General features: G+C 44.0%; 1 protein-coding gene across 1 annotated transcript; it reads left to right on the top strand.

Moving 5' to 3' along the window:
• Positions 1-2759: 2759 nt before the first annotated feature.
• nhlh2 (nescient helix loop helix 2) lies at positions 2760-3149 on the top strand (the record flags this gene model as incomplete). The annotated part of the gene is made up of 1 exon (XM_080457215.1): positions 2760-3149. One exon carries the CDS (start codon positions 2760-2762, stop codon positions 3147-3149), a length of 390 nt encoding a protein of 129 aa, XP_080313341.1.
• Positions 3150-15268: the final 12119 nt, after the last annotated feature.

Below are 15268 nucleotides of genomic sequence, written 5' to 3'. Positions count from 1 at the left end.
ACAATTATTTTGACAGATATACTGCACAGGGCGAGCTAATAGCCCTGAAGTGTAACAATACACCATTCTCCCTTCCATCCTCCCAGATGCCTATTCCAGTCCTGTTTATTCCTTACAGACTCAGAGGATGAGGTGCTATACTCCATACCACAATTATTGTTGACACCTGGTTTACAGCTGTGCACGCGCACTATGCTCACAATCACCACTCACACACGTGAACATGTACAGTACACGCCATTCACTCTGACCTCACCCCCCCCATGAGGCTGACAGTGTGCCTTCATTTTGACAGAGTGGCTACCACCCGGCCAAGCTATTCCCAAGACAACCCTTAAATCTCATCGGGACCGAGAGGGAACACATGATGCCATATGCTTGTTTTTCACCGCTGCTGCTAGAGTGTTTTGTGAGCACGTACTCTTTCTCACAACATACGTGTCTATAGGAAGCTCTTCAGGAGGAATCTTGAAGTTAATACCATGATGCTTTCCATTCCCAGGGTGAGAAGAGTGTTCACAATGACATTTCCCTCTTTATCATGGTCACACAGTGAATTCAGAACCATGATAATGATTCTGTCCATCCATAGACTCCCCTGATTCCATGATGAATATCTCCTGGTATTGGTGTCTGCTGTGGTTCGCTTGCAAAGTCTTGAATAATGGAATGACAGCAGATGTTTCAGCTATTTCTGTGATAAATGCAATTGCAGTTTTGGGAATTAGATAAAAAAAAATGCACATTTCGCTCAATTTCGTCTCTACATTCTCAAGTAACTTTAAAGGGATTGGAACCTAGTATTGATTCAAATGTTTTTCACGCTCAGTGGAGTGGACTAATCAATATATTCCCTGCCAATACTGGGTGAAATCTTTGGCATTAAACAGAACAAACTAAGAACACAAATGTTGGTCTCCGCACAATCCACACATTATATTGGGTACAAGATTGGAAGACAAAAAGAGAGAGGAGATAAAGTTTTTTTTGGCAACACATATCCATAGCCTATCATCCCTTCCTGTGTGTCATCACTTCACTCCAGTCTTTATCAGGGGATCGTCATATCTGGCGCACAATCAGCAGGAGGAGGAGGGGGTCGGTACTCTGCACGGGCTCTTAAGGATGGAGAAGAGTGAGAGGAGGAAGCTGACAAATCAAGAAGCCGAACTGTCACTTAAGATAAAAGGATAACCCCTGCAGCAGCATGTAGCGTGACGTGCACCTGGACTGGACATGATGATGGACGACAAGGAACTAGACAAAGAGGAATTGGTGCTGTTTGTTTGTCTTGGACTTTGGCCATCTGTTTAATGCAAGGACAACCATAGGCTATGTTCCTAGTTTGATTTCTTTACACTGGCTAAACTAAACGAAGAAAACAAATGATTTTCAAGGGGGGAAAAAAACTTTTGCATTTCAACACGGATCCCCACTGACTGCGTTATTCTGAGGCGGGATGTGGCTTAATCGAGAAAATACAAGAGAGTTGTCATTCATACCGTGAGACTTTGGAACCACTTGGATCAAGATTTTGAGGTAGGTTGAAATAAGAATGTATTAATTATTTTGGACTTATTTTGGATAGGATGTAACATCTATGGCATAATTCTAATCTGGTATAATCTATTATTTATTTTAGTGATTGGCATAGCCTAACTGTTCAGAGTTTTCAGACTTCTTAAAACAGATCGCTCAAACTCATTTAAGCAGTTGTAGTGTTGTTAAAACATGCACATGGAACTGAACTTAGTTACTTTTATTAAGTTACTTTGTTTAGCCTTGAATATTGTCATTCGTGCTTGTCTGGAAAAAAAAACCTGCAAAAGACCCTTCACAGCTGATATTTTGACAGGTAAACACAGCTGATGTTCATAACATTAATTGGGTCTGGTTCATGTAGGTGTTACTGTGTACCAGGATTCGGAGCCCCTATAGCCTAGTTAACTTAATGCTGGCACATACATTGAACATAGCCTATACCCACGATTAGTATCTTCAATTGCGTTTGTTTACCCGTTGAAATATAGCCTGTATACGTCGTTTAGCGGCAGCCTACTGGTCTATTCATTCGCCCTCTACGAGAAGAACTTGCATTGTTTCAGCACCATGGACAGCGTCGGTCCCTCGTTAAAAGCTTGCAGCACATCGCCAGAGGACATATTTATGAAGTTGATTAGCTGTACATTTGGGTGTTCTGATAAGCTATTAGTTCCTGTTAGATTCAATAGTTTACAAAAAGCATTTAAAGACCAAAACAAGTATAGCCTACTACAGTTTTAAGACCTGTAACAACGCATCCGTCTCGCTCTTGCTTTCGGCTGCTGAACTGTACAACGTACAACTAGTACAATTTTGAGGTATTTTTACTTTCTTCAGTATTTTTCTTTCTTAAAATTTACATTTTCAATACTTTACTTATTTATTATTACAAAACCACTTCAGCCCTATATATATATATTTCGTCCATTTGAAAATAGCAGATCTACAAGCTCACAATGCTAGCAATTGAACTTGTGATATGGGACATTCTGCACAATGAGTACTTTTACTTTTGGGACTTTAAGTACATTTTGATACCAATACTTTTGTACTTTAACTCAAGTCAATTTAGAATTCACGACTTTTACTAGTATGTCTACATTATTTGCAGTATTCATACTTTTACTTAAGTAAAGAATGTGAGTACTTTTACCACCACTGGCTTTTTACTAAACTTTTGTCTTCTTCCTGTATAGAGATTTTGAAGCTTATAGATGATGATGCTCAGTCCAGACCAACCTGACCCCAGTGACCTGCCCTGGGGTCAACCAGACACGGAGGAGGAGACACTGCTGGACTCTTTGAAGGTGGAGTGCGCGCCTATGATGCCAGCCGAGCCCATGGACAGTGAGGGCAAGGCGCGCTCCCTGGCATCAATGCCCGCTCTCAGCCGAGAGGAGAAGAGACGGCGGAGGCGCGCCACGGCCAAATATCGATCTGCACACGCCACCAGGGAGAGGGTCCGCGTCGAGGCCTTCAACGTGGCCTTTGCGGAGCTGAGGAAACTTCTTCCAACGCTCCCACCAGACAAGAAGTTGTCTAAGATAGAAATCCTGCGATTGGCGATTTGTTACATCTCCTACCTCAATCATGTTCTGGATGTATAGAGCCATGGGCAGTGGTGGAAAAAGTACTCACATTTTGTACTTAAGTAAAAGTATCAATGCTGCAATGTAGAAACACTCTGTTGTAAGTAAAAGTCTGGTAATCAAAATTTACTTGAGTAAAAGTACAAAAGTATAGGCATCAAAATATACTTAAAGTAGCCTACCAAAAAGAAAAGCACTCATTATGCAGAATGTCCTGTTAGGCGTTGTGAGCTTGTAGATCGTCTATTTTCAAATAGCCATAGTTTATAGGGCTGAAGTGGTTAATGTAGGTTTTGTAATAATATTCAAAATCTACAAAGTAACTAGTAACAAAATTTTCAAATCATTGTAGTAGAGTAAAAGTACAATATTTGCCTCTGAGATGTAGTGGAGTAGAAGTAAAATAATTGAAAATTGGAAACACTCCAGTAAAGTAAAAAATACCTCAAAAGTTTACTTAAGTACAGTACTTGAGTACATGTACTTAGTTACTTTCCACCACTGGGGCCAGGTAGGTTATACGGACTAACCATGGCAGCTGGACAGTTGTAGAGGTTAATGGCTGGCATTGGCACCATTGGCCCTTAATCTTTGTTGCTACCAAATGGGTGGTAAAGAAAGAAAAAGACTGTAGATTGTCAAAGCTGCTGTATAAATGTGTGTAGCCTATTGAAAAAATGTTTAATTATTATTTATTTTTTTCCAGTTTGCACCAATTTATACCATACTGTAAATAGCCAATTGTAGCCTATCTATTGCATTTTCTGTTTAAAAGAAATGATATTATTCATTATTGTAAAGGGACGTTGTTCATTTATGCACTTTTCTAGCGCTAAATAAAGCCCACAGGCCTAAATACAATTGTGGACTGAATGAATGTCTTATCATGCCATTATGGATTTCAATGAATAGGTGCTATAGCCTATGAACAAATCTGTCAAATGATTGGAATGTTTCTTTTAATTTAACTTCCTTTTGAATGTGCTAGGTACCCTTTCAAATAAATATTTTACATGCGGCTGCCATTACTTGTTCTTGGCTATTAGTTATGAATATCTAGGTCTACCTTTACTGTTCTTTGATCCCCTAATGAAGGCCATAGGGCCCGGGGTGAGGACAAGCACCTTGGTGGACAGACAGATGGGGCAGGTGTTCTTCCAGACGAACCGAGACAGCCACATTACGACCCATCCGTCTGCCTCGTCCCTAGGGACGCGCGCGCGTGCGCGGCACACAATGATTTGAACAAAGTGTATAAAAAAACAACGGCTGTTTTTCATGTTTAAGCGAGAATTTTAGTAGGCCTGCTGTAATCCAATACACCTCAACCAGAAGTTATTAACAGAAAACCTTGTGCCTTTGCCTGTCCTTTCCTTTCCTTAGATAGGATATACTGTGTTCCCCTCGTGTCCCTTTATGCGTGTCGCTGTGGTGTAATGTGGCCCAAGGGGCAGAGATATTGTCCCTGTCCACTCCACCATCAAGAGTCTGCCAGCTCTTTGTCTATACGCGCAGAGAGAGAGAGAGAGAGAGAGAGAGAGAGAGAGAGAGAGAGAGAGAGAGAGAGAGAGAGAGAGAGAGAGAGAGAGAGAGAGCGAGAGCAGTTATGGAGATGCAGGATGGCCACGGTTTTTAAATCAGTGGGGCAAGGAAAACTGTAGGCTATATCCTGTCCTACGCAAATGACTGGCCTGGTCTAGTCTGTAACTCTGTATATTTATAGCTTATGTAGGTCAAACAGAGAAACTAGGCTGTTTTCAAGTTTTTGCCACCCAGCATACAGCTGCCTCACCAGGAGTCCGGACATCCCAAGAGAGATCTTAAAATGTGTTTGAAATTCTACTTATCGGCTATTTAGGTTACATTCAGAGGAACATGATGGAATTAGTTGTTTTCCAAAGACCGGCATTGCACTATTTTAGAGCTGAAACGAGATGTAGGCCTATTTCTTTTTCTGCTATTTGCTCTTAAGCTGTTTCAAATAGTAGAATCCCCCAATAAGAAGTATGGTTTATATGGAGTACGACTGCCCTCTGTTGACTGCATGCAACATATAATAAAATGAGACGACGAGAATTTAAAAAAAAAATGATGCTAAAAAGGAATAAACCCAAGAAAGCACTATGGCTTGTTTCCAGTGGGGTCCAGTATATTCAATTCATCGAAACATCTAGTGACATCATATAAACGAGCAGTAATAAATAAAGAAAAATATGAACAGTAAACATTTTTATTCTTACAACCAGGCTACACATAGGCCTACGGTTGATATGATTGCTGGGCCTGCGGCTGCTATCTCTCCTCATATGGTCTCAATAGTTTCAATGCCTGCAGCCTGGTATGGTATCCTGAGTTAGTATAAAGGCATTTCACTAAAGAATAGGTCATGAATGATATTTAGCTACAAAGCTACTATTGTGAAACTTGCCAGTATTAGGTTAGTGATGCACGGCTTAAAATAATTTAAGCATAAGCATTATTATTTAAGCAATGTTTCCACATTGAAGTAAGCCTAGGGGGAAGACCCACAACTTAAATAGGCTAAACGGCGGTGCATACCCGTTCCTTTATTATTCTAACAAGTGTAATAATGCCCTCTAGCGTGTACATTCCTAACTGCATCCAGCCATGGTAGGCCTGCCTCTGGTAGAATGAGAAAGTCGCGCACAGTGGTGTAAAGTAACTAAGTACATTTACTCAAGTACTGTACTTAAGTACAGTTTTGAGGTATTTTTACTTTACTGGAGTATTTCCAATTTTCAGTACTTTTACTTCTACTCCACTAGGGTACAGCTCAATGGCAAATATTGTATTTTTACTCCACTACAATTATTTGAAAACTTGAGTAACTAGTTACTTTGTAGATTTTGGTTATAATTACAAAACATGCATTAACCACTTCAGCCCTACATTTCAGCCATTTGAAAATATCCGATCTACAAGCTCACAATGCGTTGCGATGCATGCATTGTGAGCTTGTTGATGTAGATCGGTTATTTTCAAAAGATTTGTATACATTTTATACATTTGATAACAACATTCTGCATAATGATGAGTAGCCTACTTTCTAACTTTTACTTCAAGTAGCCTACATTTAGATTTTGATACCAATACTTTTGTACTTTTACTGAAGTAAATATTTAATTCCGGACTTTTACTTGTAACGGGGTATTTCTCTACATTGCAGTATTGCTACTTTTACTCAAGTACAAAATGTGAGTACTTTTTCCACCACTGGTCGCGCATGGAGGAGCTCCTTCAGCTAGAAAGCAGCGGATGATCAGTCGGGTTTGCAGCCTAGGTAGGTGCGCCCTGCAGCAGGAGCGCAGTGCCATCATAGGCTATCTTTCTTCACACCGTGTGGAGGAATGGCATAAGCTGCATTTTCAAGGGTGAGTAAGCCAGAGCTAAGACATTTGAATAGCGCATATGATATTTTTTTTAATGTGATCATTTTCATCGTAAATACAGGCATTTTAAAAGCCCAGAACACGAGCCCTAGGAATTATAATACACTGATGAAGTTCAATACTGCCGTCTCGGGGAAAAAATGGTCTCCCTGTCTCACGAGAGAAAATGTAACGCTTATTTGTAGTCTGCGTGAGCCCACATTTTATTGATATTATTCATGCATGCATATTTGCCTATTTCCGATGTAAACGCCTGTAATGATCAGAACACATGGTAATTGGGCTGAGAGCCGGTGCTCTGTCTGTCTGTCTGTCTGCTCATGCTGCTGCAATTGAAACGAGATCTTTTGTAACCGAACCTCTGTATCACTGTGACAGAGAAGAAGTAGCCGACTATAGAGATACAGAGGTCTCTAGCAAGAGCCTAATAGCCTGGCGTTCCAGCTCAAGCTGTTCTGCTTTGAGCTCTAATAGCAGGGGTCTTCAACGTTTTTCAGGCCAAGGAGGACCCCCTAGCTGAGAGAGAGAGATGAAGCAGGGACCCCCATATTGTATAAAATTGTGTTGCATAGACTTGTTGGACAACACTGAGTTAGATTCACGTTAATGTGTATTTTCAGATATTTAACCACGTAAACCCCCGAAACTACACTAAACCTCTGTGCAGAAAATAGCTGATTTACAAGCTCACAACGCCTTGCTGTGAGCTTTGGCTATTTTTGGCTAAAGTTCTCTTCAGAATAGGGATGCTAGGGTTCAATCCTATCACACAAAGATTTGGCAGCCCCCCCTGTAGTAACTCTGAGGACCCCCATTGGGTCCCGGACCCCCTGTTGAAGACCTTTGCTCTATAGGCTGTAGCCGCTCTATTAGGTGCACAGGTGCAGACTATGTATCGTGTAGCTTACTGTTCATCATCAGCTGTTTTTGCCTTTACGCCTATTCTGACAGCACAGGCTGCACAGCTGGAGGAGCCTCCTGCCTATACTGTAAGCTTGAATGAAGCAACTTCACGTGACTGCTAGTCCGTTCCTTTCTACCTCGGTAGCCTCATGCCATTGGACGCATAATGGAGCCACACACATCATCTCCCTCCATTCATTATTGAATCGTGTTGATAGGTCTAGCCTTAACAGGTGACACTGGGGTGCTTACACTCCACTTAGAAATAGGGTTGTGATGGCAATCCAAAAATGTACACAAATTCAAATTCTCTTGCACTTAAGAAACCACATCATTGACCTTATACCTCATTGTTCACCTTTTCTCTTAAGGCGTAAGGTTTCTCTTGTTCAAGACATCTCTTGTGTCTTGCTAAAGTTGCGGTGCATTCCACATATAGTGTGACACACCATGAACCCTAGGGTCCCTAGCATCCCTAATCTGGGGCAAACATTCTGTTACAAGCTCACAACGCATTTGTAGATTGGCTATTTTTGGCGAAGAGATTTGGTGTAGACTAGAGGGAAAAAAGGATGGGCCGAACGATAAACCCTTTGACCAGAATCCCCCTGGGGTCTGTACTTGGTCCCCTCCTTTTCCCCTTTGCACCAAATCTCTTGAGCTTGTAGATCCACGATTTTAATTTCGCCCCCAGAATAGGGACACAAGGGTTCATGTGGTTAAACTCGCCTTTAGAGTGATCAGAGGCATTGGCATTCTGCACATAGATAGCAGAGATTGACTGAATTAATGGAGGTGTGGTAGTATTTTGTTTGTTTGTTTGCTTTTAGTTTTCCACCCGATAAGAATATTCAATGAACACGCCAGTCTGAACACTGGTTTATCCGCTCCCCGCCCTCCAGCACCACGTATCCATCTCTATTTCTACTCTATTTTGATGTTGTTTCACACAAGAGGATCAAATGTGATGGAGTTTGCATTCCTGAGAGTTGTGTCAGCTCCTAACTATCTCCTTTACCTTTTGTGATGGCTCTCTCTCTGTGTGTGTGTGTGTGTGTGTGTGTGTGTGTGTGTGTGTGTGTGTGTGTGTGTGTGCGTGTGCGTGTGCGTGTGCGTGTGCGTGTGCGTGTGCGTGTGTGTGTGTGTGTGTGTGTGTGCGCGCTTGCACGTGCGCGTGCGCGCGTGTGCATGTACATGTGCATGCATGCACATAATAGAATGAGACACGGGGGGAGGCCTTCCAAAGGGCAGCACTGTGGGAAGGACCTTCCAGTCATGGATAACAAGTTTGATTCCGTGTGATGATAACCAGTATCTAGTTACGTAAATTTAAAAAAGAAACTCCTGTTCTAGGTCTGGCACTGTCCTCTACTGACCCCTCTGTTGAAAAGCCACTGTGTGTGTTATTGCAAGGAAAATGCAAAATAAACTAAATTCTTCAATACAACACTTTGATTAGCTGCATTAACCACTTAAACCGTATACTGTTTACAGTAGTTGACCTGAGTTCCCCAAGGGTCTATATGTCACAGGGTGTTTGGAGAGCCAGGGTGATTGAAGACAGAGCGCTTGTTTTTAGGCACGGGGCTTCGGGGCGATGCGGGGCTTTTCGAGACAGGGTTTATTAGCGAGGCTCGTGAGGAGGAGGAGGAGGACGGCGCTGCGATGCGGGGGGTTATTACGCGAGGCTCGCGAGGAAGAGGAGCCTCCTCCTCCTCCTCCTCCTCCTCGCGTTTTAAACCGTCCCGTCCTCTCCTTCTCTCCTTCTCCTCCGAGGAGGAGGAGGAGAAGGAGAGCGCGGAGAGGCGGGGCTTTGATGCGCCGACGGAGAGTGGAGACCTGTCTTTTGTTGTTCCCCCCCACATAGCAACCATAATATCTATGAGGGGAACGCTGAACACGCGTTCACACGCACGGCGCGCCGACTTAGTGGAGCTTGAGGCCGAGGAAGTGCGCCCTCGCGCCTCCGGGCGCGAGTGCCCGCACTGACCGGCCGACGCTCCACTAGTCGACTCAGCGCCGTTTGATTTGTAAACCGATAGGGACAGAATAGTTCTTTTCATGGATCACTGTGTGTGTGTGTGTGTGTGTGTGTGTGTGTGTGTGTGTGTGTGTGTGTGTGTGTGTGTGTGTGTGTGTGTGTGTGTGTGTGTGTGTGTCAGGGAGAAACTAAAACAAAAGCCAGCAGAACACAATAAAAGTATCTTAACAGTCCATTGAAAGCATGTGCACGTGTGCGTGCGCGCACGCGCGTGTGTGTGTGTGACTGTGTGTGTGTGTGTGTGTGGTAGCGGCCATATATGCTTGTGCACAAGCCTGGCTTGTGGCTCCCTCTAGTGTCTAGTGTTGCTTCTACAGAATTGCTGGGTGGGTGGTAAAAACGAGCGAGCCTTCTTCAATCACCCTGGTTCTCCATTCACCCTGTAACATATATACTAGTAGGTCCCCTCCTTTTTCCATCCTCTACACTAAATAGCTTTGCTGATATATTGTAAGCTATGTATTTTTGTCTCCGCCAGGCCGGAGGCGTCGCTGAGCCCGAAACTATGTTTTCGCCCCTGTCCATCCGTGTGTGTGTGTGTTTGTGTGTGTGTGTGTGTGTGTGTGTGTGTGTGTGTGTGTGTGTGTGTGTGTGTGTGTGTGTGTGTGTTTGCGGGGGTGTGTGTGTGGGGGTGTGTGTGTGGGGGTGGGTGGGTGGGCGGGCGGGCGGGCGGGCGTCTGTGTACAGCTAGTCTCGCGTAGCCAGACAACTATTCCACAATCTCTGAATGCTATATAGAGTCTGGAACTACAACTCCCAAAATCCGAGAGAGGAAACTGGCACTTCCGTTCACGATTCCGTTAAAATATCTTTACACTTTACTTTTTAATTTCCATTTCTGCTAAGCAGCAAGCTATGTATACTTAGATGATTTGTATTTATGTTAGGATAAATTTGCGCGACTGTAAAGACGAAACGGAAATGGAGAGGAGGCTCCACATCCGGTTTATATTTTAATCATGATCAGAGCTTCCGAGTCCCAGACTGTATGCCGGAAACATTTGAAAATTGTGGGAGGCAACAGTCTGGTAACGCGAGACTAGTGTACAGCTCATCTCTGGCACCGTTGGTCCGATCGACGTGAAACTGTGCACAGGGCCGCAGGAAGGGTAGTGCGAACGGTGCGGCCGCACAGGGCCCCGCACTTGGGGGAGCCCCGCAAAAAGTGAACAGAATCACATTTATTAAGAGTTATAAAAAGAAATATCCGCCCAAACACGCACGCGCGAGGATGGGGGCGCGCACGCGCGCTGCGCGCGCACGCGACTTCGCACAGGGCCCCGCATTTCTCCCAGACGGCTCTGACTGTGCACACATGCTCCCTGGAGGCCAGAGCAGAACCTCTGCCCTAACATTGGACTGTTAAAGCTCCACCAGGAGGCCGATTTTTGAGAAACAAATTTTTTTATATTGCTCCTACAGATTTTGTCCAAACATCACGCAAATCGGTATTCATTATCTCTACCGTCATGTGATCAAGACGGATCTGTCCGATTTTTCATATTCCTTCCAGATTGGCTAAGATTGGCTTCCAAAGTTTGCAGGAGTGATCAGTTTGGAACAAAATGCCCCAAATCATGAACGCAGCATCCGATGGCCGTGAAACTGTGTACGCTTATTCCCACTAAGCCAAGAACGAAATGCCATCCTACGTTTTTCTGATCTTCCTCATGTTGGCTCTATAACAGGCCGATTCACATTTTTACCGATAACTGGACCGATCTGCGTGAAACTGTGCACGCACACTCCCCAGAGGCCAAGGAAAAACCTCCGTCCCAAATTTTTCACATCAGCCTTTATAGCGCCACCAGGAGGCAGATTTTTGCAAAACAACAGATTTTTTTGTCATGTGATCAAGTCAGATCTGTCAGGATTTTTATATACGCAGCGTCCAATTGCCGTGAAACTTTGCACACACATTCCCACCATTTCCCACTACGCCAAGGAAGAAATGCCACCCTACAAGCGGCTTCATGGTGGCGCTATAATTGGCCGATTCACATTTTGGCCTATAACTCTTGAACCGTAGGTCATAATCAAACTTATTGTATTGTAATTATTATTTCCAAGTTTTCTGCCATGTTGCGTTAAGCAAACACAGTTTTTGCTACTAATCCTACTGATTTTGTCCAAACCTCACCCAAATTGGTACACAATACACATCATCTCTGTAGTCATGTTATCAAGATATACCTGTCAGATTCTTCGGATTCTATTCCGATTGACTATGTTTGGCTTTCAAAGTTTGCTGGAGGGGCCCGTTTTGCACGACATGCTGCAAGCACCACTGGGCCGATCGGTGGGAAACTTTGCACGCGCACTCGCAGTAGGCCAAACTCGTCCAGTTATAGCGCCACCACCAGTCACGAAACACATTTTCTGTTACTACTCCTACAGATTTTGTCCAAACACACGCAAATCCGTATACATTATCTCCGTAGTCATATGATCAAGACGTATCTGTCACATTTCTCATATTCGATTCCAATTGGCTATGATTGGCTCCCAACGTTTGTGGGGGTGACCTTTTTGCACAAAATGCCACACATCATGAATGCAGCGCCCAATTGCTGGGAAACATTGCAAGCACATTCCCACTATGCCATGGAAGAACGTCCATCCCAAATGCTTACAGCACACTTCACGTTTTGGCCTATAACTCTTGAACCGTGGATCATGACGCAACTTATATGCCCTGTTTTTGCCAGGTTACATTTTCTGCCATAGTGTGTTTTCTTCAAAACACATGTTTTGCTACTACTCCTACAGATTTTGTCCAAAACTCTCACAAATCGGTACACATTATCTATGTGGTCATGTGATCAATTTGATTTTTCAGATCCCATTCCAAGTGGCTATGACCAAAGTTTACGGGCCCTGGCTAGGCAACCCGGCCTGGCGGAGACCTGTGCTCTGAGGAGCACACTTTTCTAGGATGCATGCGATGTATTGTGAGCTTGTAGATCGGCTATATTCAACACACAGCACCATCGCACGACACAGTTTAAATCAAGCTAGGCTACAGTGGTAATCAACAGCTGTTCCACAGGGTTTGTTGCAGTCCATTTGGGCAGATTGGACATCGCTATCACTATAAATAACACTGCAAGACCCTCTGGAATTAGATTCTAGACACTTCTTTAGCCAGCTTACTGTACTCTCTGTGTTACTGTTAAGTGCCACAACATCACAACATCCCCGTTGTGTGTTTTGTGTGTGTGTGTGTGTGTGTGTGTGTGTGTGTGTGTGTGTGTGTGTGTGTGTGTGTGTGTGTAGTATACTACTATATAGCTCCATGAATTTGTCATCATTGCACTGATTGTTTTGCATTTGTGTTGTATGGTGTTAGAGATGCGGTGTGTCTGGGTCTGACTGCTTTTGAAACCCAGTGCCAGTCACTGCATCTGGCACAATTTGGCACTATGCCATCAGGGCGCATGTGCGCGCGCACACGCACGCACGCACACACACGCACACGCACACGCACACACACACACACACACACACACACACACACACACACACACACACACACACACACACACACACACACACACACACACACAGAGGAGGGGAAGGAAGGCAGGAGGCTAATGGTTTTGAGGGAGGAGGAGGGGGGGGGGGCACAGATGCCATGGTAACCCAGACTCCCGGTACTGCAGATGGGTTGTGAAGATGATCTGTGCCACACAGGGTGCATGCCACGTCTGGGGGGTTTGTTGGCATGTAAACATTGCATAGGCTTTCTTGCCCCGTCATGGGGGAGACTGATTGGGAAAATGGCTGACACACGCATGCGCACACACTCTGCTGGCACACAAACACACTCAAGTCTTAACCCATTGAGACCTGAAGCCGATAGTTCAAATGTTTTCTAAATCCCAACAGTTTTCTGAAAAACGTATGTTTCTGTATCAGTGGTGCTCAAACCTTTTCATTTCAAGGACCCCCAAAATTATATGTATTTGGCCACCGACCCCCATCTCAAAATATTTAGTTCCAGGTACCCCCAGAAGCAAAGATTTTAGTTTAAAATGTTCGCTTTGAAACAATATATATTAAAAGATTTGCACACATTTTCAAGATTTTTCAAAAATAGCAGATCTACAAGCTCATAGCGCGGCACTCGGTGCCGCGCTATGTATATTGTATATCTGCTATATTTGGTTGTACTTGTTGCAAGTCAACCAGGATGGGAACATCAGCTACCTAAATGTAGGCTATACGTTTAAAATATCACAGTCTACCACTCCAGAGGGAGAGGTAGACTGTGATATTTTAACTCCTTTAACATTGTCTTCTTGTATCAATCAATAGTAAAAAAAAAAAAGGGGGTCGCGTAATTGGCCGTGTGTCTGCGCCCAACAGTCTGACCTCGCTTGATGATGATCTCCCACTGTGTCATAGCCTGCGTCCACTAAACCAACACATTAATGAGTGTTTGTTTTACATTAGTGTCACTTTCTGCTCTCGTGAACGTCTCCTCGGTGCAGCCGAGTGGAAGAATGTGCAGAGAACTGTAATTACGGTTCGCTGGAGCCCGCATTTCCTATAGCAGTGCATCTCACTATGCTCACTAGTGAGCAGATGACTGACGTAGGTGGTTTGGGGGCAGCGGGGCGTTCCCTCGCGTACATCGTTATTTCACCATGCTTTATTCATGTTTATCCGTAGCATTGTAACTGATAGTTTTTTTTACCCCCTGGCTGTGATTTTCCACATGGCCTGGTTCACTGCGCCTCTTCATGCTCGTCTCGTGGATGAGTGCCTGCTTTGAGCGATCTGCTTGGCCCACATACAGCCCGCCACACGTCCAGCGACCAGCACTCTGGGGGTTAAAAGCCTTTATTCAAACCGTAGGGTTTTTCATTTAACCATAAGGATGCTCAGGGTGATTAGAGAGCATTGTTTGCTCTCTGTGCCCTCCTTCTCTGTGCCACCCCCACCCACCCTCTTTTCCTTTCTAACACATAACACACACACACACACACACACACACACACACACACACACACACACACACACACACACACACACACACACACACACACACACACACACACACACACACACACACACACACACACACACACACACACGCATATCATTGCTGGAAACCTTGTATATCCAATAATGTTATGCTTTTCAGGAAATGGAAATGGGCCACTGGATCCAATGTAGTTAATGTTTAGTCACACGCTCTTAACTGTGCATACTTTTCATTGGTTCAATATGTATGAAACCCACAGACACATAACCACTTTGACTTTGACTTTGACTACACAGATCTGCACATGTTTGTATGTCCGAAATTGACCAATGTGGGCTATTTGTTTGTTATTTTTATTTTCCTTTCTGCTATTTTATTGCGTTGTGTTTCTAATTGTGATATGGATCTTCCTGGGTCTGAAATAAAGATTGAATTGAATTTAATAAAAGCTCTCAAAACGTCGCGATGCAACACGTTGAGAGCTTGTCTACTTTTGTGTGAGACTGTAATATGACGAAGTACAGTAGGGCATTCATTTTCGAAAAAAACGAAACGCCGAAATATGGAGATACAAGGTTTCCACCCGACAGCGTCGATATCACACACATTTACTCTCAGCAGGAGTTGATTGATCGTTGCTGCTAGAAGGGGCCGCCTGCCTCCTGTGTTACCAAGGCAACAGTGGACGCTCCAGATGTGGGTTAGGGATGAGAGATGACGCTCTCTTCTCTTCTCTCTCTCTCTCTCTCTCTCTATCTCTCTCTCTCTCTCTCTCTCTCTCTCTCTCTCTCTC

This window comes from Gymnoscopelus braueri (assembly GCF_963280865.1).
Source record: "Gymnoscopelus braueri genome assembly, chromosome: 18".
Taxonomy (NCBI): domain Eukaryota; kingdom Metazoa; phylum Chordata; class Actinopteri; order Myctophiformes; family Myctophidae; genus Gymnoscopelus; species Gymnoscopelus braueri.
This window is presented reverse-complemented; position numbering and strand designations above follow the sequence as displayed.